We start from the raw sequence: 21416 nt of genomic DNA on the forward strand, positions 1-21416 counted from the left end.
ACCAGGAAGAGATTTAAAACTCAATGCTGTGGGGACGGCTGGCTCTGGACTTCAGCTCAGGTCCTGGTCTCATGATTGGTGGTATCAAGCCCCTTGTCAGGCTCTGTGCTGAGAGCATGGAGCCTGCTTTGGATTCTCTCTCCCTCAAAATTAAATAAACTTAAAAAAATCCTGTGAACAATGGAAGTTTCTGAGGTTTTATACAGTGGGCAACACATAGCTAACATTCATGAAGCATTCACCTTTTGCCAGGAATCACACTAAGAGCCTCCATAAATTATCTTGTTTAATCCTACCCAAGAGCCAGTGACATAGCACTATGTTTTTAAGATTTTTTTTTTTTTTAAGTAATCTCTACAGCCAATGTGGGGCTTGAACTCACAACCCAGAGATCAAGAGTTGTGTGCTCCACTGACTGAGCCAGCCAGGCGCCCCTGAAATAGCACTATTTTATTGCCATTTTCCAGATGAGATCATTCTTATTTGGAGGGGTTCAGTAACATTCTAAAGATCATAAGCTGGTCAGGGCTCAAAACTTGGTTCTATCCGACTCCTGAGCCCATGCCTTTACCAGCACCGAAAGATTTCATCCCACTGGCTTTAGGCATCCATGTAAGGTTATAATAAATTACCTTCTCTCTCAGCATCTAGAATAGCACCAGCTATGTACTATCCTTGGGAGAATTGAAAGAACTGACTTACAGTTCCTCAAAGTTTCTGCGTTCTGTGATTCAGATGAGGGTTGCACCATCCAATAGTCTCCCGACATGCATTCTGGCGCCACCACTCTAGCTGCAATATGAGAACACGGAGCTGGAGCAGGGAGCCGTCAAGCAAGACTATTTAGAAACAATTCCGCTGTTTCCAAACAGAAATAACTAACCAAAATTAAGTCTAGCCCAGCGCTAGCACACGATAAGCGCTTCAATAAATATTTGTGGATTGGAGGGAGGGACCATGAGATTGAAGAAGGAATTAAGTGTTTTCGGAAATAAAATGACTGGCATTGGTAACAGATGAAGTGGAGGGACATTCCCAATTTAGTGAACAAGGTGCACGGTAGGGAATTTGGCATTCCTTCGCAGGGCTCGGTCTAATTCCCCGAAATTCCTTCTCTATCACGTGCTCCAGTTAGTGACTTGGAGGTGTGGTCCTTTTAGAGGAGGAGTTCACGATTGGAGCGGAGCGAGGGGGCGGGAAACAGGGCCTCGCAGGTGGGGCCTGCCGCGTAGGGGGCGGGGCCAGGTCGGATGGGGCGGCACCCCGCAAGCGGGAGGCGTGGCCGAGGGGATCGGGCCTGTGATTGGAACTGCGGGAGGAATGCCTGTCAGGAGGAGGAGGGAGCACCCGAGAGGAGGTGACGCGGCCACGGAGGTGACGCCGAGTGGTCGCGCGCCCCTTCCGGCGCGGGGAAGGCGCTGAAGATCCGGGGCCGCTCGGCCGCAGGCCGCCTCCAGCGCCGCGGGATGTAGCGCCGGGGATCGCGGCCCCCAGCAGAGCCCGCCTGCCGGCCGTAAGTTCCCCCCGGCTGCTGCGGCGAGCGGGTGTGCGGGGATCGGCCGCAGCTCAGGAACCCCCGGGAGCCTCGGCGCAGGCCTGAGGCTGGGACAGCCCTTGGGACTGACTTGCCCAGACGCCCCAAGGGTCTCGAGACCCCCACCCAGGAGCCGGCCGCGCCTCCCGGCTACTCTGCGGTCGGGGTTGTAAACATTTCCGGCCCCTCCCACTTCGCGCCGCCTCCGAGGCGGCCTCCACTACAATTTAAGGGCGGGTGGGCTGCTCGTCCTCCGACTTTCTCCCGACTGCCACAGTCCCGGTGAGTGCCGAGTCTTCCCAGCCCCGGTGGGAGGTCGAGACGTCTGGATTCCGGCCCTGTATCGAGACGGGCCAGGCCAGAGCTAAGCCGGCTCCCAAGGCCGCTGCGCCAGGCAAGTGGGGAGTGGGGGGTGCGGGCTTGGGTCGCAGAACCACCTCTCTCAGCCTTCCGTGGCAGGGGCAGCCCCGAGGGTCCTCGACCACAAGTCCTTGGCAGATCGAACCGTAACAGTGTCCCCACCTCGACTTGGGAGAGAAAGGGAGATTAGTGGACAATTTACCTTTATTTAAGGTAATCCTAAAAGCTGAAATGTGAGCAAAATCCAAACTGGGGGAAAACGGAATTTTATTACCTCAGAAATCTCACATTGATGTATGCCATCTCACGTTTGAGATTTTAGGTCTTCAAAGCTTTGGTTTTAAGGTGGACCTCCATAGAATATACCTAATTGCAGAGTAGAATCTGAAAGCCTTCTGTTCTCAGTGGCCAAAAAATTTACATGATTCTGAAGGGATTTAAAAAATAAATGACCACTCTGCCTGCAAGTAGGAAAGGATCACTAGGCTCGCCATTGCGAATGGGTAAAGTGTACCACCTTAAGTAGGCTTTTAGGCTATCTTCAGTTTTTTCAGTCTGGCCTCATTTTGCCTTTGGAAGATTCCCTTATAGAAATAATGGATTATTCACTGCCCTGGGCACTATGTTCTTTCAAGCCTGCTTTGGTTCATACCAGGTGTGCTTCTGGAATGGCCACTAGTCCCATCTTTACCTATCAAGATACTTCCTTAAAATCTTCCACAAAACCTTTCCTGATCGTTCCAACTAAAGTTGAACTTTTCTTCTGAACTTCTCCTCCAGCATTTACTGACGTTTGGCCTTGTAGGGATGTTAGTAGAAAACAAAAATTATTGCCCCCTCTTAAAACAGAGGTCAGCAACCATGTTAGGCCTCTAATGCTCCTTTGCCTTATCTCTGTAGCCACAGTGCCATGTACATTGTAAATAATCAATAGATATTGTCAGATGGAGAAAGAATAGAGTTTGTGCTTCTTTCTAGGCCAGTTAAGTTCGTTCTCTGTTTGCCTAGGAAATTTCCTTTGACTCCTATACTATAAAGCCACACTGAAACTCTTTAACACTCTTGCTATATTATCCTGTCCCATCTACCTGTAATCACACTGGTGAACTAAACAGTCATCCTTAAACCCAGAAGCTTTATTAATTATGGTGTTTGTTTTTGTTTGTTTGTTTTTTTCCTAGTACAGATACTCATCAGAGTCATTACATTTTTCCCTTAATGTCCGTTTATCTCTAATGTTGCCCACCGGAGTTTGTTCCTCTCACTGTGCTCAAAGTTAATCCCCTTTTCCTGTTCAGAAACGTTGGCATGATTAATGTTTATAAAGTTTGTAGTTATCTTAGATTGAAAGGATCCTTGAACGTGCCCTGTAGGCAAACCAGTTCCGACTGATTGACTTTTAGGCATGCATCTAGGTTGGGGCTTCTGAGGTACACCTTGTAAAGTGACTGCTGTGATGTATAACTGTATCGACCATGTATCTGAAAGCCGGGTATTAAAAACAGGGACTGGCATACAACTCCATAAGCCTGTGTACTTTTTTTTTTTTTTTTTTTTGTCATGGCATTTGAAAAAGGTTCTCTGTCTCTGTTTGGGATCAAAAAGACTCCTTCTGTTGGGCTAGCTGGAGAAGAGCTACAAAGGAAGTTAGATTGTGATGTTCCACTTCAGACTCTAAGTCAGTGACACTTAGCATCCCGTGAGAAAGCCAAGGCACCATTACTGCAATTTGGTGATTGTCAAACATAGGCCTTGGCCTTGACTCATTTTTCCCCCAACAGTTGTGAAACCACCTCTAACAGAGGCGTGCATCGAGAAGATGGCTGTGTTCTTTGACTTGACTGCTAGACTAATCTTGCTTTAGAACAATAGAGTCGGGCAGACATAGAGCCTACCCATGCCTATCCACAGAATTTCTAAGGGTCCGGGGACTCTAGATTAAAAATTCCCAGAAGAAGCTTTATGCCTTTGACTCCAGGGAAGGAGGGAAACTGGTTCACAGAACTGGCTCACAGAATAAATGTCTCCAGCAACTGTGAGGGATACAAACTGTAGCTAGAACTGGCCGGTGATTAAGAATCAGTTCTTTCCCAAGTGTGGCACAGGATTATCTTATTTATAGGAGCACAAACACCTCCCTGCCTCCACAGCTTTATTCTCTAATATCATAGGTTTATCCAGTTGGAAAGCTTAGTGGTAAAGATTTTATTAGCTTGAATTGACGAAATCCCATCAAAAATGCACTCAGTGGAGTTAGGCCCAGTTATAATTTGCTATATTGGGTGTGGCGAGTTTGAGGGGAAATGTATTTCCTCTAAAATACATAAGGATGTAGAAAGCTGGCAGAAAGCTGAAGTATATTTGATGCTCCTGAGTGTTCTCAGAATCAGTCCTGAGACCTTAAGGGTTTATGCTGGTTTTATACAATAGAGACAAAAGCACTTGCTTGTAACCATCCCCAGTTGTTCATGAGTGGTCACCCTATCAGAAGTTATATTTCCAGGTCCTAGTGTTATTTGCTCTCCTCTCTTGCCAGACCTCCGATCCCTATCTCTCCCTTTCCTGTCTCTGTGTTGCTACAGTTTACAAGACCAAACCGGACAATGGACTTTGCTCACTATGATGATGTGATCTCCATTGACCTCCATTGTATGTACTTTACATGATGCATGATGCCGTATCTTGTATGATGAGTTGCAGCTGATGGCTGGTTTGTGAGTTAACTAGGATGTCTGTTACGTTTAGTGACTCTGGGCCTAGAAGACAACGCTGAGGGGAGGTGTAGGAGCTAGTGACAGAGGAGCTAGAGGGAAATCAGAAGAATTAACAGAGAGTGATTTGGACTGAAAGCAAAAAGACTAATGATGGCCAAGAGACAGAGATCATCCTAGGAGAACATTAGACTTGAGGGTATAAAAACTTTGCAGATCAAATGAGAAAATGAATATCAAGCTGGATTCTGCATTGGGTCTCTCACCCTAACTGCCCAACTTAAACGTTTGCCTATATTATTCTCATTGCCTCAAGTGAAATAGTTACACAGCATTTGAAATAACTGAATTTAGTGTGTGGCCATCCTAGGTTATACGTTCTCTCCCTCCACTGCCCTCCCGGAACAGTGAAATTGTATCGCTGATTTTGTACATGTCACAAATGACCTTGTGCCATCTGGTTAAGGGCTCTTTGAAGACACTTGTTCAACTGGGTATTTTGCACAGTACCTTAGAATACCTTAGGGTGCTAGTGCTAAATATATTTGTTAAATATTCAGTGTTGTATTCATATTCAGTGAATATGTATTGGCTTACTCTGAGGAAAAGGAGAAAGCCCCACAAGCACAAGAAAAAGTACATAAACCCTTAGCTAATGACAAGAAGCTAATAAGTCATATGCTTGCCGACTAGAATGCTGCCCTATTCATTCATTCACTTTGAAATACTGTATAGGTTCTGACCAAAATCAAGGGTACATATCACAGAACCTGAGTATTTTCTTTATTCATTTATTCATTTATTCATTTATTTATTTATTTATTTATTTAGCCTTGGTGGCCTGTCTCTAAAGTACTGGCAGCAGTGTTTTAAGCTAAGTGTATTCCCCTATTCGGACCTCTCCAAAGGGCCCAAAACGTTTTTTTTCCTCTTGTATAAATTATTTCTGAGGAAAGCTGTTTATTCACTCTGAGGAAATATGTTTTGAGGTCAACCTATTGAAAAAGATTTCCCAGTGTTTCTTATGTGGATTGCCTATTTCCTGAGGTTTTCAGGGGCCTTCAGTTTCCTCTTCACCTTGGGCTCAGTTGTTCGCTATGGCTGTGGGCTGGCGTCTGTCTTGTCAGAATCTTGCGCATTTCACGGAAGAAAAACTGTCTATGTGTTGACACCATATAAAGGTCTGCTGTACAGTGAGTTACTGTTTGCTCTCTTGAACTCGACTTGCCTGTCGCTGTCAGCTGTGCTTGTGAGTTGAGCATAGCATGACTTTTGAAACCTGAGGACTGCCCTCATCTGACTACATATATCCAATTGTAATCCCCGAGAAGGAACTGTAATCGGTCTTGGATGAAAAGAGAACTGGTACAGATATCAAAGATGTTTAAAAACACACACACACACACACACACACACACACACACACACGGGATTTAAATAAAAACTTGAAACAAAAAAAGATATTAAAGATGTTTATATAGTGAACAGCGGTGGGAGATAGATACAGTGTCTCTCTCACAAGCAGTGGTGATTACTGCCTATTATAAAAGGGTTGGATTCCCTAAGCTTAAATTTCCTCTCTGGTAGTGCAGCCCACTCCCTGTGCAGGTATTGTTTGGCCCTGTGGTTATTGGGTTTGGATAACCAGTGCATAAAAATGCGAATATGCTGGTCATTACTATTGCTAGGAGTAATAAACTCCTTTGTTGTGGGGGGAGGGGTTCGACTAGTAATTTACAAGATGACAGACATCTTTGGGCACTTTTCCTCTCTTTTTCGATATCATTTTCATACTTTCGTCTCCCTGAGGCCTGATTGAAAGACTACTCCCTGAAGTCCAACTCAGGAGAACCTCAAGTGTTTGAAGTTTTTCCTAGAAAACTGAGTTCTAGGTTTCTCTGGTTAAGGATTTGTGTGCCTGTCTCTAGTTTCTGAAAGACTAATTTGAGTGGCGCTTAGATGATGAGCAGTGGTGGTGGGGACAAGCTCTTGCTGAGCCGGTTGTTTGGTATGTGTGTGGCAAAGGGCAAGGCTGGGGCTGCCTCCTTGTCTTCAACTTCCTGCTTCCAGGTAAGTTATTGCTTGCTTTAAGGAGAGATTGTGATGAAAGCTTGTTATACAAATGTTGAACCCAGGCTATAATCCTACAATGGAATTAGTAGACATCGCAGAGAAATTAACCCCCGGGCCTCTAGCTCTCAACCAAGTTCCTTCTGCATGCAAGGCACGTGTGTCAGAGCATTTGTAGATAAAGCCCAACTGAGTTCAGTTGGCATTTAATTTATTTCTACGGCTCGGGTGGTCTTGAAGTATAGATGACCCTTGAACCAGAGGTTAGGGGCACTGACCCCTGCACAGTTGAAAATCCACATAATAACTTTGGACTTCCCCAGAAGTTAACTACTAATAGCCTACTGTTGACCAGAAGTCTTACCAATAATATAAACAGTTGATTAACACATATTTTGTATGTTATATGTAGTATATGCTGTATTCTTGCAATATAGTAAGCTGGAAAAAAGAAAATGATATTAAGACAATCATGAGGAAGAGAAAATATATTTACATTCACATTACTGTACATATATGTACTGAGGAAAATCTGCATATAAGTGGACCCATGCAGTTCAAACCCGTGTTGTTCAAGGGCCAACTGTAATTACAGCCAGGAGCTGGCTTCGTATTTTTGCTCCTCATTCTCAGAACCAAGTGTTTCTTGGGCAGAATAGCTTTGGGAATGGTAGGCTAGACTCTCCTCACTAAATGGGCTCCACACTTGTGGGAGGGGGTTGCAGGTGAGTAGCTGATTTTCTTGGTGACAGTTTGGTACCATAACCACAGATCCTTTGAAGACAAGCAACCAGATGTTACATTTTCAACCTTATCTGTCAGCTTAGTGAAGTTCTGAGTAAAGACTAATATTAAAGAGGGAGAACAAGGAATGGATTTGAATTTAGCAGTTAACTGGCCTTCAGAATTGGAGACAGGATGTGCGTTGATTAGCTGTGTCTTACTCAGTGTCGACTCGCGGATATGAAACTGTAAGAGGAATCAATTCTCAGTACCCTTCATGTTTGTGTTTGCTTTTAGTGTTTACCACCACAGGGAGATCTCTGCCCCCTGGGGCTGAGAGACCCCAACCTATCCCCAAGCTGAAGCTGCAGGGGATTGAGGTACCAGCCAGATGTCTTCTCACAAAGGATCTGTGGTGGCACAGGGCAATGGGGCTCCTGCCAGTAACAGGGAAACGGACACGGTGGAGCTGGCTGAACTGGGACCCCTGCTAGAAGAGAAGGGCAAACGGGTCATTGCCAACCCAACCAAAGTAAGTTGTCGTCCCAGGAGTCATTCTTTTGATCAGAACCTCTCATTAGGCCTGTGTCAGTCTCCACTTTTTTACGATCTCCCCTCTCTCCCCAAAGGCGGAACCATAGCACCCTGGGAGTATCTCTATCCCAGTCCTTATCATACTGTATTATCCGTATCTTTTTTTTCTTTATTATTTTTTTAATGTTTATTTATTTTTGAGAGAGACAGAGACAGAATGCGAGTGGGTTGGGGCAGAGAGAGAGGGAGGCACAGAATCTGAAGCAGGCTCCAGGCTCCGAGCTGTCAGCACAGAGCCCGATGCGGGGCTCGAACCCACGAGCCGTGAGATCATGACCTGAGCCAAAGTCGGACGCCCAACCGACTGAGCCACCCAGGTGCCCCACTCCTCCTTCATTCTTAATGTTACCCATCACATCCACCTACGAACCACTACAAAAGAGGAAGGGGGAAGGGGGTGCCTGGGTGGCTCAGTCAGTTAAGCGTCCGATTCTTGATTTCGGCTCAGGTCATGATCTCACAGTAGTGAGTTCAAGCCCCACATAGGGCTCTGCGCTGACCACGCGGAGCCTGCTTGGGATTCTCTATCTCCTTCTCTCTCTGCCCCTCCCCTGCTCGCTCTCTTGCTCACTACTCTCAAAAATGAGTAAGGGGAAAAAGGAGAAGGACCCACCCTTTCTGGAAGTACCTCACAACACTTCCATTTACAGCCCATAGGCCAGAACTTAGTTACATCATTCTATTCAGCTGCACTGGACTTTAGACCTCTTCACTCGGCCTGAGTAAAATCACAGTAACATTGCCACCCTGCGTAAAACCAAGGACCTTTTTACTGAGGAAGAGAGAGAGAATGGACATTGGGGTAGGCAAACAGGAATCTACATCACAGAGTTTAAGAGGGACCATTTGTTTCCCAGGGCCCATCAACAGGAGAGAGAAAGAGAATAGCCCAGAGAAGGAGCTGAACCTCCAGGCTTTCCATCTCCATGGTTTGGTCTCTCTCCCTGATAGGGGAGTGCTCACCCGTGTGCAAGTTTTATGTCAAGGTTCCTTGGGGTACGGGACTCAGTGCTGCTGCTTTCTACAGAACCAAGTTTGGAGGCCCTGATACCTCTGGGAGCTGCTAGGAATACAAAGTTTCCGTCATGATATAATCCCCAGAGTCAGTGCACAGGGAACTAGGAACAGATTTAAATTGTTAAGGGAATCTCTGTGACTCTGTCTTTTCCATTGTTTTGAGAATTCAGTGGTCTGGAATAGAGAAACATTTGGGAAATGGGGGACAGTTGAGAACCACTGTCCAAGAGGTAAGGATGGGCTGTCCCGACCTAAAGAACAGGTAGGACTGACGTGCCAATCCGATATCGCTTTGATGTCAGCCCCCGTCAGTCTGTCTCCTGCCTGCTGAATTGAGCATCCACCCCAGCCTGTACCAAGTATTAATAAAGCTTGAACTGTAGTGTTATCAACTCACTGTCATGTTTTTCGAGAAAAAAGCCGCAAGGCCCTATGTATAGGAGAGAAGCTAGGCAGAAAGCGTTCAGCTTGGGTTTCTCTGGATCTTTCTGATCTGGAATAGCACCATTTATGAGATGACTCTTAGGATTGTTTTTTGGGGTTTTGGGTTTTTTTTTTTTCCCCCTACAGGCTGAAGAAGAACAAGCATGCCCAGTGCCCCAGGAAGAGGAGGAGGAAGTGCGGGTACTGACACTTCCCCTGCAAGCCCACCATGCCATGGAGAAGATGGAGGAGTTTGTGTATAAGGTACAGCCCGCTGGGTTCTGTTCTGGAAGGAGAAGGACGGCAGGCTTCCTGGGGATGCTCCCAGCTGGCAAACGTGCATTGGATTGAAGAACTTTTATGCCTGAATCTGTATTGCCTGCCATGTTAGACGTTGTTCAAAATATATTCTAAAACAGAAGTTCTTAGCTTCTTTTTTTTTTTTTTTTTTGGCCACGGATCCCTTTGGCAGTCATCAGAATTTTTTAATTTTTAAAACTTAAAAATTTCATGTGGGCCTCCTTTACGAACACATTAAATATGCATTCATGGAAAATGATAATGTATTTTATTTAAATTTATAATTTCTAAGCGGTAAGAATAACAATATTTTGGTATCTGCAAAGCTAATGTATGAAAATATCTATGATTTCTGTGGGTGATAGTCAAAAGGTCTAGAACTACTGGGCTTTGTTGTTCACATTTATAATTGAAAGAAACGTTAGATTTCAGTTAGAGGTGAGTGAAAATAAAAATAATTTCTTCCCATCCAAATTTCCATCCACTCCCTGGATTCTGTCCATTGTCCATGTGCCCTGGGTTAAGAATCACTGCTCTGAAAAGACACAGTCTCAACCTAGGGAGGACTTAGAATCTACTGGGGGGAAAGGATCGAGCAGGGGTCAACCAGAATCCCCTGGAGTAGAGGAGCAGAGGAGGGCAAAAAAAGTATGTTTTTTGAAACCATATATTTCATTTCTATTTCTTTGTTTTCACTCACTGTATTAATTTTGAAATTTTAAAGATTGAGATACGCTTAATCTAAAACACATCCAGATAAACTAACAGAACGAAGAACAAAGGCGTTAACAAAAATTGGTCGAGATACACAGTACTGTGATAGCCTCATTGACACTCTGTCTTGGCTGATTCCCTGTTACCTAGGACCACCCAAAGCATGCTTGACATTCTCCTAGACTGGCTGTCCTTCGTCCCTTGTGCCTGGAGAGACTGGCCTCCTTTGGGACCCTTCTTAGAGAGTGTGTATGTATTCCAGGTCTGGGAGGGACGCTGGAGGGTCATCCCATATGACGTACTCCCCGACTGGCTGAAGGACAATGACTACCTGCTACATGGCCACAGACCGCCGATGCCCTCCTTCCGGGCTTGCTTCAAGAGCATTTTCCGCATCCATACAGAAACTGGCAACATCTGGACCCATCTGCTTGGTGAGTGATCTGGGTGGGGGAAATACCCATTGTTTTTGTCTTCTCAAATCTCAAGGGATTGTATAGCCTTTGTCCATGGGTAGAAAAAGGGCAAAGCTGTTCTGATGGATTGATCCTCGATCATGATCTCTGAGACGAGAGGAGGAAGGCCTAGAACCCGGAAAAGAAATTAGAACCAGATGTTCTCATGTGATCCCTGGCAGAACTGTCCTCGACGGAGGCAGACCCTTCGAGTTCATAAATTCCTGCTGTCAAAACAAAATGCTGATATTTCAAAAAAAAAAAAAAAAATGCTCTTTTAGTCAGGGTTTCTACGACTGTTGCCATTTTCTCCTGAAATTTTAGATTGCGGTTCCCACAGCTCAACCCTTGTAGCTTTAGTACTGATTTAATGCCATCAACTGTCAAAAGTGCACGTACTCTCTTTTTCCTTAGGCCTTTTTTTTTTTTTTTTTCTTTTCCCTCCTGCAGGTTTTGTGCTGTTTCTCTTTTTGGGAATCTTGACCATGCTCAGACCAAATATGTACTTCATGGCCCCTCTACAGGAGAAGGTGGTTTTTGGGATGTTCTTTTTGGGTGCAGTGCTCTGTCTCAGCTTCTCCTGGCTCTTTCACACCGTCTATTGTCATTCAGAGAAAGTCTCTCGGACTTTTTCCAAGTGAGTTGAAAGAACGTCAAGAGGGAAAGACCACGTGCGACTGTCAACGTCTTGTGACTGGAGGGCTGACTGGGTAGTGGAAACGCCAATAACTCCCGAAGGTTCCCTGATTGACGGGCCAGGGGAAAGGCTTTCTATTTTGTGGGCATAGTAGGGTGGTACAGTTTTTCTCTTAAATCCTTCGTGGAAAAATGCCCCACAGCCTCCGCAACTGATAGAACCCGAGTGTGGAACGTATTTTTTACCCGTGCAGCGCTGTCCTTTTGTAAACTTGGGGTGCCAGTGGGCTGCTCTTCAAGCACGTGCCCAGTACTATCTGGCCTTCCTGTTGGCCCGGCAGGGTGTGGCAGTGTTCCATGCTTCATTCTGCCAGCATTCCTACCCACCAGTCAAGTTAAGCTTATCTGTGCTGCCCAGGCACTGTGGCAGCCCCAGATGCCCCTCATCTAATGCTTTTCATATTCCCCCACGCTGCGCCCGGAGTTCTGTTTGTTGTTTTTGTGTTTTTAATTTTTTTTCAATGTTTATTCATTTTTGAGAGAGAGAGACAGAGCGTGAGCGGGGGAGAGGCAGAGAGAGAGGGAGACACAGAATCCCAAGCAGGCTCCGGGCTCTGAGCTGTCAGCACAGAGCCCGCGACACGGGACTCGAACTCACGAACCCCCGAGATCATGACCTGAGCCGAAGTTGGACCCTCAACCGACTGAGCCACCCAGGCGCCCCCCGGAGTTCTGTTTATTTGCTTGGTGGTGGTGGTGGTTTTGGTTGTGATGGTGGGTTGTTTTGTTTTTCCTGTAACACTGGTAACAGGAATACATTTTTATCGTTAAAAAAGTCGACTAAGGGGCACCTGGGTGGCTCAGTCGGTTAAGCGTCCGACTTCGGCTCAGGTCACGATCTCACGGTATGTGAGTTCGAGCCCTGCATCGGGCTCTGTGCTGACTGCTCAGAGCCTGGAGCCTGTTTCAGATTCTGTGTCTCCCTCTCTGTCTGACCCTCCCCCGTTCATGCTCTGTCTCTCTCTGTCTCGAAAATAAATAAACGTTAAAAAAAAAAATTTTTTTTTTAAATTAAAAAAAAAAAAGTCGACTAAGTCAAAACAGTACCTTTTAAGAATACTCCCAATTTAAGGGTTTTGTTTTAGGAACTCAACTTAATCAGAACTGAAGGGAGGACATTCAGAGCCCGTTGTGAATGGAGAGCTGGGAATCAGGGAATTGTGACAGAACTCCCAAATCGAAGTATCCACCAGGGGGAGATATGGCTGCCCACAACTGAGGGAAGGGATGAAGTCCTGTGATCAGGGGTTCGCAGAAACTTTTCCATTGCAAAACAGACGTGCTTGACCTGGTGGGTGTTTGGTCCAGGATATAGGATTGTATGGGAAATGTATGTATGGGATTGTATGGGAAATGAGGGAGACAGAATGGTCAGATCTGGGAGCAGGTGAACAGAAAGAACAAGTTAAACAAGCCATAGGATGTCTTCCTTTCTCCCACTGATTCATTTCGTTTTTGTGGCTCTTTTTTAGACTGGATTATTCAGGGATTGCTCTACTGATTATGGGGAGCTTTGTCCCCTGGCTCTATTACTCCTTCTACTGCTCCCCACAGCCACGGCTCATCTACCTCTCCATCGTCTGTGTCCTGGGCATCTCTGCCATCATTGTGGCACAGTGGGACCGGTTTGCCACTCCTAAGCACCGGCAGACAAGAGCAGGTGGGTAGGAAGCCCTAGTGTAAACCTCATTTGTATTTGGGCCTCGGGCCTAATAGGCTCAACCGTGGGCCCTGTGGTTTGCAGTTTGGGTCGCCCAGCTGAACCCGGACTTGTGTTTAACCTTCAAAACACCGTGGATTTTCAAAGTTCAGTTCTCCCCCATGTTTCAGACTGTTTCAGGGGCATGCTAGCTAACAGGACACCTGGTCACCAAGCTGATCAATCCGCTGCAAGTATAAAAATGACTACTCTTAAATTTGGTTTCAGAAAGCTAAAAGATGCACAGAGCATGGTCATTTTAATGACCTGAGTCCTAAGCACTCAAACCAAGGGATTAAAATTCAAACACCTGGAGTTATTTTTCCTAAGGGAATGGAAGACTGGGTTTGGTGAACGAAAAAGTACCTTGAGCGTAAACACTGGTCACAACGTCTGTAGCAGCCATCAGCATACACATCTTTGTGTTGGCTCATCTGGACCCCTTTTTAAGCTTTATTCTGGAAGCAACACACGAGTTGCTGCTAGTCTTTAGGCCCTTTGGACTTCACGTCTGCTGTGTTTTAACCTTCAGTTAAAAGAATAAGTTAAAGAAGTTAAAGAATAAGGCACCGTGCTTTAACAAGGGCATCCACAGAAACGCAGAAGGTCGTCCCTGCCCTCCAGTTATGTGTAGCGTGGTGGTGTGGAGACAAACACCCATTCTTCCCTTCCTCTTAACCTACTCGTGTGTCCCTGCAGCCTTGACAACTTCCGATCTGGGTGTGTCTGTCTACCCAGGAGGTCAGAGTTCTGTTACTTAAATCTTTTATGATCTTAATGGAAAACGTGCCCAACTTCCCTCTGACTTGCAAGCCATCTACCTGAAGCCTTGCCATTTAGGCTCTGTGTCTGAGTCAGCCATCAGAGGGCTTTGATAGATATGGCCTTTGCTCTCTCTCGATCTCTTCCCCCCCCCCTTTTTTTTTTTTTTTGGTAAGGCTTCACATTTCTTAACAAATAGTAAAGAACGGGGATATTTGCTCTTGGTGCTCCTTACGAGGTAATAGCGATGTTAGCACTTACACAGCCTTCTTCCCATTCTGGATATTGATGAAATATCTGCTGTTATCCATCAAGGGGCTCAATTTCCTAAACATGGAGGATAGGTAATTGTCATACTAAACATCTGAATTCCGGAGAAAGACAACAGTGCCTTCCGTGTAGTGGATGCTTCCTTGCTTGACAGTCGTCTCTCTGCTTTATTCAGGGGTGTTCCTGGGACTTGGCTTGAGCGGTGTTGTGCCCACCATGCACTTTACTATTGCTGAGGGCTTTGTCAAGGCCACCACAGTGGGCCAGATGGGCTGGTTCTTCCTCATGGCTGTGATGTACATCACCGGAGCTGGCCTTTATGCTGCTCGAATTCCCGAGCGCTTCTTTCCTGGAAAATTTGACATATGGGTAAGAGATGACTCTTCCAGAAGGGCCTGTGATGGTGAGTGAGAGCAGCCACAGTGAAAGGTCTGAGTAAAAGGCGGTGAGAGACACGGAGATCGGGTAGTGTTTGGGGGTGCATATATTTACGTGGCAGGGAAATAACCAAGGTTGCCATTTTGACATATCGCCGATAAGATTTTTAAAATTTTTCTGCAACGCAAATACCACTTTTATGATACAAAAAAAAATGTTTTCAAGGAGGAGACTGCTTTCTGCTACTTACTTCTAATCTCTCCTTGCCACTGTCCTAAAGGCTCTTCTCTTGTTACCCTTGCAGTTCCAGTCTCATCAGATTTTCCATGTCCTGGTGGTGGCAGCAGCCTTTGTCCACTTCTACGGGGTCTCCAACCTTCAAGAATTCCGTTACGGCCTGGAGGGGGGCTGTACTGATGACTCCCTTCTCTGAGCCTTCCCACCTGAGGGGTGGAGGAGGAACTTCCCAAGTGCTTTTAAAAATAACTTCTTTGTTGACGTGAGAGGAAGAGTCTGAGTTGTCTGTTTCTAGAAGAAACCTCGTAGAGAATTCAGTACCAACCAAGCTTCAGCCCACTTTCACACCCACTGGGCAACAGACTCTCCATTTCCCTAGCTGAGGAGGGTAGGGATGGTCCGACTCAGACATGCCCCGCCTCAGCAGTCCCCCTTGTTGGCAAAGCAACTACCGTCCCCTCACAGAGACAGGACTTCGAAGCTCATGTTGAGATTTTACCCCTCCTCCAGCCATTTTGGGAAAAAATGATGGACTGGGACTCTTCAGAAATCCTGTTTCTGGAGGAAAATGTCCCTTCCTTACCCCCATCCTTACTTTGTAACCTGGCTTATAACAGGCCATCCATTTTTGTAGCACACTTTTCAAAAACAATTAGAACCTGGTCCCATCTTTCTAGGGCCTGGATCTGCTTTTACAGCAGGAAGAACACAGCCACCAACTTTTACATAGCCCGGCTAATCATGGAAGTGTGTCCAGGCTTCAAGTAACTTGACTTTTAATTTTGTTTTTTTCTTGGCAGAGTAATGTAAAATTAAAATGGGGAAAGATATTTAATATTTAATACTAAGCTTTAAAAAGAAACCTGCTATCATTGCTATGTATCTTGATGCAAAGACTATGATGATAATAAAAGAAAGTACAGAAGACATTTGGCATTCAAAGATCTGACATGTGTGGTCTCAACTATTTGTACACAACTCCAAAGGATGAAAAACAGTTAAATAGTTTCAGATTCTGCTGAGATACAAATGTGAATCACAGGTAATTGATTGACAGGCACATGCGAGCCAATGAATGAGTCTAATTGGATTCCTAGCATCAGCTCGTCAATACAGCTTTATTTTTTTTCTACTTACCACACGGAAATTTCACTACAGAGTTTGGTTTGCTGTAGTAGTGTTCAATGATTAGAAGATTCTGAAAGGTGCTAGGAATATATCCCTTGTGATCAAAGCTCTACTACATATTATTTTAGAGTTTGGTTCTTTTAAATTTTTTTGTTTAACGTTTATTTATTTTTGAGACAGAGACAGAGCGTGAACGGGGGAGGGTCAGAGAGAGAGGGAGACAGAATCCAAAACAGGTTCCAGGCTCTGAGCTGTCAGCACAGAGCCCGACAGGGGGCTCGAACTCACGGACCACGAGATCATGACCTGAGCCGAAGTTGGACACTTAACCAACTGAGCCACCAAGACGCCTCTAGAGTTTGGTTCTTTTAAAACTGCCTTGCTTAAGGTTGTCTCATCAAGGGGTTATTCCATGCTTTTCTGTGCCTTTGCGAATTGCACGCAATCTGACACGTGCTGTATTCATTAGATAGCGTAAGGTCCACAGTAATCACCAACTGTAGGCAGTTAGACGGGAATCTTCTTGAGTTACAAAGTTGGGATCACCTCAACAGTCAGGTTTGTACAACTGGGAGAACAAATGGTTCTTTTAAAAAATAATCCAAGGGGCGCCTGGGTGGCGCAGTCGGTTAAGCGTCCGACTTCAGCCAGGTCACGATCTCACAGTCCGTGAGTTCGAGCCCCGCGTCAGGCTCTGGGCTGATGGCTCGGAGCCTGGAGCCTGTTTCCGATTCTGTGTCTCCCTCTCTCTCTGCCCCTCCCCTGTTCATGCTCTGTCTCTCTCTGTCCCAAAAATAAATAAACGTTGAAAAAAAATTAAAAAAATAAAAATAAAAAATAATCCAACTAGGCCAACGCACAGGAAGTTTCTCAAGCTCCAGTAGTAGTAATGAGGGAAATGTAAATTAAAACCCAAGTGATAAACCATCCAAGTCCCACTGGACTGGCACAAATTAAAGATCCTAATGTTAAGTGTTGGTATAGATGTGGAGCAGACCAGACGCTGCTGGTGGAACTGTTTTGGTAGGATGACTGTGGATGTGCATAGAGCATATATACATGCTACGACATTCAAACGTTTTATGAAACAACACTTTACAACATGAGATGCCTATCCTAGATCACTTGATTTTTTAAAAATGCTCCTTCTGACCCACTAAATGAATGGGTCACAACTCGCAGTTTGAAAAACACTGCCCTTGAGAAGCTTGGATGAAAAGATTGACTGCAACTGTATCTGGTAGCAACAGACTGCGAGCAAGCCAAATGCCCAAAACTGTAGAGTGGAAAAGTACGTCGTGGTTTTCTCATGTAATGAACCACTATTTAGCAGTGACGGTTTCGGTGACAAACCACAACATGGCTGGCTCTCAAATAAGATTAGGGGGGAGAAAAAGATGAGAGGAGGGAGGGAAGCAACTCACAGAATATATTTGGTATGATTGTGTTTATCTAAAGCTATTAATTTGTAACACTAAAGATAGTTTAGGGATATAGACACTAAAAGCTTTAAAAAACAAAGGTTAATTCAGAAAAATGGATACCTCGGGGTGCCTGGGTGGCTCAGTCAGTTAAGGGTCTTCTATATCGGCTCTTGATACTGGCTCAGGTCATGATCTCACGGTCATGAGATCGAGCCCCACATCGGACTCTGCACGGAGTGTGGAGTCTGCAGGGGATTCTCTCTCTCCCTCTCTCTCCCTGCCCCTCCACCGCTCGCACTTTTTCTCCCTCTCTAAATAAATAACTTTAAAAAAAAGAAAAGGAAAACGGTTACCTCTGAAGGGGTAAGAACAGGATTAGAACAGAGGGGCACACAGAACATGTCTGAAGTAAAGCTTATATTCTTTTCTTTTCAATTAGGTGGTGGGTTCCTGGGTGTTGCTCACACCATGATTATTTTTCTTGCCTACGTGCAGGAAATCTATCTCTTTGATACGCAACAATTGAAAATTTTAAAAATACTTAAAGAGCTGGATAGCACAAGTCACAGAGTGACCTGCAGGCCCAGACCTCCACAAACATGCTTCGTTTGGCCCACAGGTTGGGGAACGACCAACTGCAGCACAAGAGCAGCTAGGTCCTTTATACAGGGCTCGTGTTCTCAGTGCGTTGATGTCTCTCATTGGAGTCGCTGGCCCAGCTCCTGTGGGCATCTGAGTTTCCAACCACTAGTGTAGCACGGGAAGGCGACGGGCCACATCTGCTCCAACTGCATCCGTTTGGGGTTTTGTTTTGTTTTGTTGTTGTGTTTAATATGAACTTTATTGTCAAAAATTGGTTTCCATACAACACCCAGTGCTCATCCCAACAGGTGCCCTCCTAATGCCCATCACCCACTTTCCCCTCCCTCCCACCCCCGCATCAACCCTCAGAATGTTCTGTTTTTAAGAGTCTCTTATGGTTTGCCTCCCTCCCTCTCTAACTTCTTTTCCCCCTTCCCCTCCCCCATGGTCTTCCGTTAAGTTTCTCAGGATCCGCATAAGAGTGAAAACATATGGTATCTGTCTCTCTGTAGGACTTATTTCACTTAGCATCACACTCTCCAGTTCCATCCACGTTGCTACAAAAGGCCAGATTTCATTCCTTCTCGTTGCCAAGTAGTATTCCATTGTACATATAAACCACAACTTCTTTATCCATCCATCAGTTGATGGACATTTAGGCTCTTTCCATAATTTGGCTATTGTTGAAAGTGCTGCAAAAACATGGGGGTACAAGTGCCCCTCTGCATCAGCACTCCTGTATCTCTTGGGTAAATTCCTAGCCAACTGCATCCGTTTTGTACGTGAGGACATACGGAGACCCAGAGCACGCGGTGAACCCTAGTGTGTTGATGTTTGCTCATTTGTCAGTAGTAGGACCCGGGAAAGAGGATCTGAGAACATTTACTAAGCATCTTTGTACTTTTCATATGTTATTTTATATCTTTTTTTTTTATCTTTAACCCTGTGAAGTAGGTGGTAGTATCCCATTCCACAGATGAAAAACTTAAGGTCCCAAAAGACCAAGACTTTTTTCCAAGATGATGGACGGGATTGGAGTCAGTATCTGCAGATCATGCTGACTTAAAACCCCATGCTTTAGAACAAGATCATTTAAAAAAAAATTTTAATGTTTTTATTTATTTTTGAGACAGAGAAAGACAGAGTATGAGCAGGGGAGGGGCAGAGAGAGAGGGAGACACAGAATCCAAAGCAGGCTCCAGGCTCTGAGCTGTTAGCACAGAACCTGACGCAGGGCTTGAACTCACAGAGTGTGAGATCATGACCTGAGCTCAAGTTGGACGCTTAACCAACTGAGCCACCCAGGCACCCCTAAAGCTCAAGATCATTTTAAAAATCACTTATCCTGATTTCAGTATCTTTCCTTGCCTTTATCAGAACTGCTAACTAGTAGCAAGTGAATAATAATACCTTCTTTCTCTAGCTGAATACATATGGTTCATTCACTTCCTGAATACTTGTTCAGGACCTGCTGTATAGCAGGCACTAGAGGAGAACAAGTAAATGATGGCAAAACACTGTCAAACTGTGATTAAAGAAAGGCCAAGAATAAAAGCTAAGAATTGGGCTCTACCCCTTCCCTATAAATAAATTAAAAATTAGGAGTGAGGCTAACTTATCTCTATCTTTAGAACATCCATTTTCAATTTAAACATGGAACTTTGGGAGCAGTAGCCAACTCGTAAAATTTTTTTAAGTTTATTTCTGAGAGAGAGAGAGAGAGAGAGAGAGAGAGAGAGAGAGAGAGAGAATCCAAAGCAGGCTCCAGGCTCTGACCTGTCAGTACAGAGCCCGATGCGGGGCTCAAACTCACAAACTGTGAGATCATGACCTGAGCTGAAGTCAGGCACTTAACCGACTAAGCCACCCAGGTGCCCCGAGCAGTAGCCAACTCTTAAATTACTACAGATAAAATCTAAAGAAATCATTGAATGCTCTATTAGTCTGGTCCTTACAGAAGCATTCACCAAGATGAAATTAAGTATGCAAATCTTTTATTAGGGGAAATGCTTATACGTAAAAGAAAACATAAACGGAGTCATAGAAGGTAGGGAGAACCATGAGGCTGTGATGCAGGTCTGAGCCCCCGTGAAGACAAGAGGGAGAGAAGGTTGAAAGAAGTGTCCTAGAACTGCCTTGCAATCTAAGAAAGGCTCAGCAAAGCCCTTTGTTTGGGAGAAGTCCTTGATCCAAAGTCCACTGACAAAGAGTCCCTTTTACCCTAGAAAGGGTCTACCTTAGCATGTCTCCCATACCCAGTAATCAGCCCTTGGGAGACATGACCTGGGCCTGGGTGCAGATTCAGTGATGAAATCCAAAGCAGCAGCGGGGCCCTGCTTTGATTACATTCAGTGAGTAATTTAAGAGGTACGTTTTCTTGTCTGCCATGCTCTAGTGGGGCAAAAATGCAATGTATTCTGCCTAGCTGGTTTTAGCGATTCACCCTATACTCTGTGTGCTTGATCTAGAGTTCCAACGTCAATTCCTTGTTTTCTGTTACTGAAACCCTTTTAATATAAATATCAAAACCATAAACGCAGGATGATGTATGAAACCAGACTGACTTACCTTACCCAGCCCCCGCCTTCCAGAATGGGCCTAAAAAAAGTCAGAATAAGTTTGGGCTGTAGGATATTGGGTCAGATATCCAAATGACTGGAAATATACTGTGTAGGAAGGAGAGTATCCCCATGACTTAAAGACCTAACTCTCACATTATGAAAAAACTCAGTTTACAAGAGAGGAATTAGGCAATATCATTAAAGTGCCATTTTGCATCCAGAAGACATGGGATTATTTTTACCTTTTTTTTTTAAGATTTTATTTTTAAGTAGTCTCTACACCCAATGTGGGACTCAAACTCAACAACCCCAAGATCAAGAGTTTCACACTCCGCTGACTGGGCCAGTCAGGCACCCCGATTTTTACTTTTTATTTAAATTGTACATATTTTGGGGGCGCCTGGGTGGCTCAGTTGGTTAAGCGTCCGACTTCGGCTCAGGTCACGATCTCACAGTTCGTGAGTTCGAGCCCTGCGTTGGGCTCTGTGCTGACAGCTCAGAGCCTGGAACCTGTTTCAGATTCTGTGTCTGCCTCTCTCTGACCCTCCCCCGTTCATGCTCTGTCTCTGTCTCAAAAATAAACAAACGTTAAAAGATTTTTTTTAAATAAATAAATTGAACATCTGTTTTAACTTTATTATTTTTAATTTTTAAAAACAAGTTTATTTAATTTTGAGAGAGAGAGAGAGAGACAGAGTGAGAGTGGGGGAGGTGCAGAGAGAGAGGGAGATACAGAATCAGAAGCAGGCTCCAGGCTCTGAGGTCAGTACAGAGCCCG

The 21416-nt window shown here is 45.0% G+C and overlaps 1 protein-coding gene across 2 annotated transcripts; it reads left to right on the forward strand.

Moving 5' to 3' along the window:
- The first annotated feature begins 1352 nt into the window (after positions 1 to 1352).
- ADIPOR1 (adiponectin receptor 1) lies at positions 1353 to 15885 on the forward strand. 2 transcript variants are annotated; one of them, XM_047076669.1, is made up of 8 exons: positions 1353 to 1513; positions 7696 to 7930; positions 9580 to 9696; positions 10709 to 10880; positions 11352 to 11538; positions 13070 to 13257; positions 14504 to 14697; positions 15011 to 15885. In XM_047076669.1, the coding sequence occupies exons 2-8, from the start codon at positions 7790 to 7792 to the stop codon at positions 15137 to 15139; spliced, it is 1128 nt and encodes a 375-aa protein (XP_046932625.1). In that variant the 5' UTR covers positions 1353 to 1513; positions 7696 to 7789; the 3' UTR covers positions 15140 to 15885. The 2 variants fall into 2 exon arrangements, with proteins under 2 accessions (XP_046932625.1, XP_046932626.1); XM_047076670.1 differs by lacking the exon at positions 1353 to 1513 and adding an exon at positions 8850 to 8988 and having other exon boundaries at positions 7850 to 7930.
- Positions 15886 to 21416: the final 5531 nt, after the last annotated feature.

This window comes from Lynx rufus, unplaced genomic scaffold, assembly GCF_022079265.1.
Source record: "Lynx rufus isolate CCGP_SWC_20201006 ecotype Redwood Valley unplaced genomic scaffold, mLynRuf1.p SCAF_15, whole genome shotgun sequence".
Taxonomy (NCBI): domain Eukaryota; kingdom Metazoa; phylum Chordata; class Mammalia; order Carnivora; family Felidae; genus Lynx; species Lynx rufus.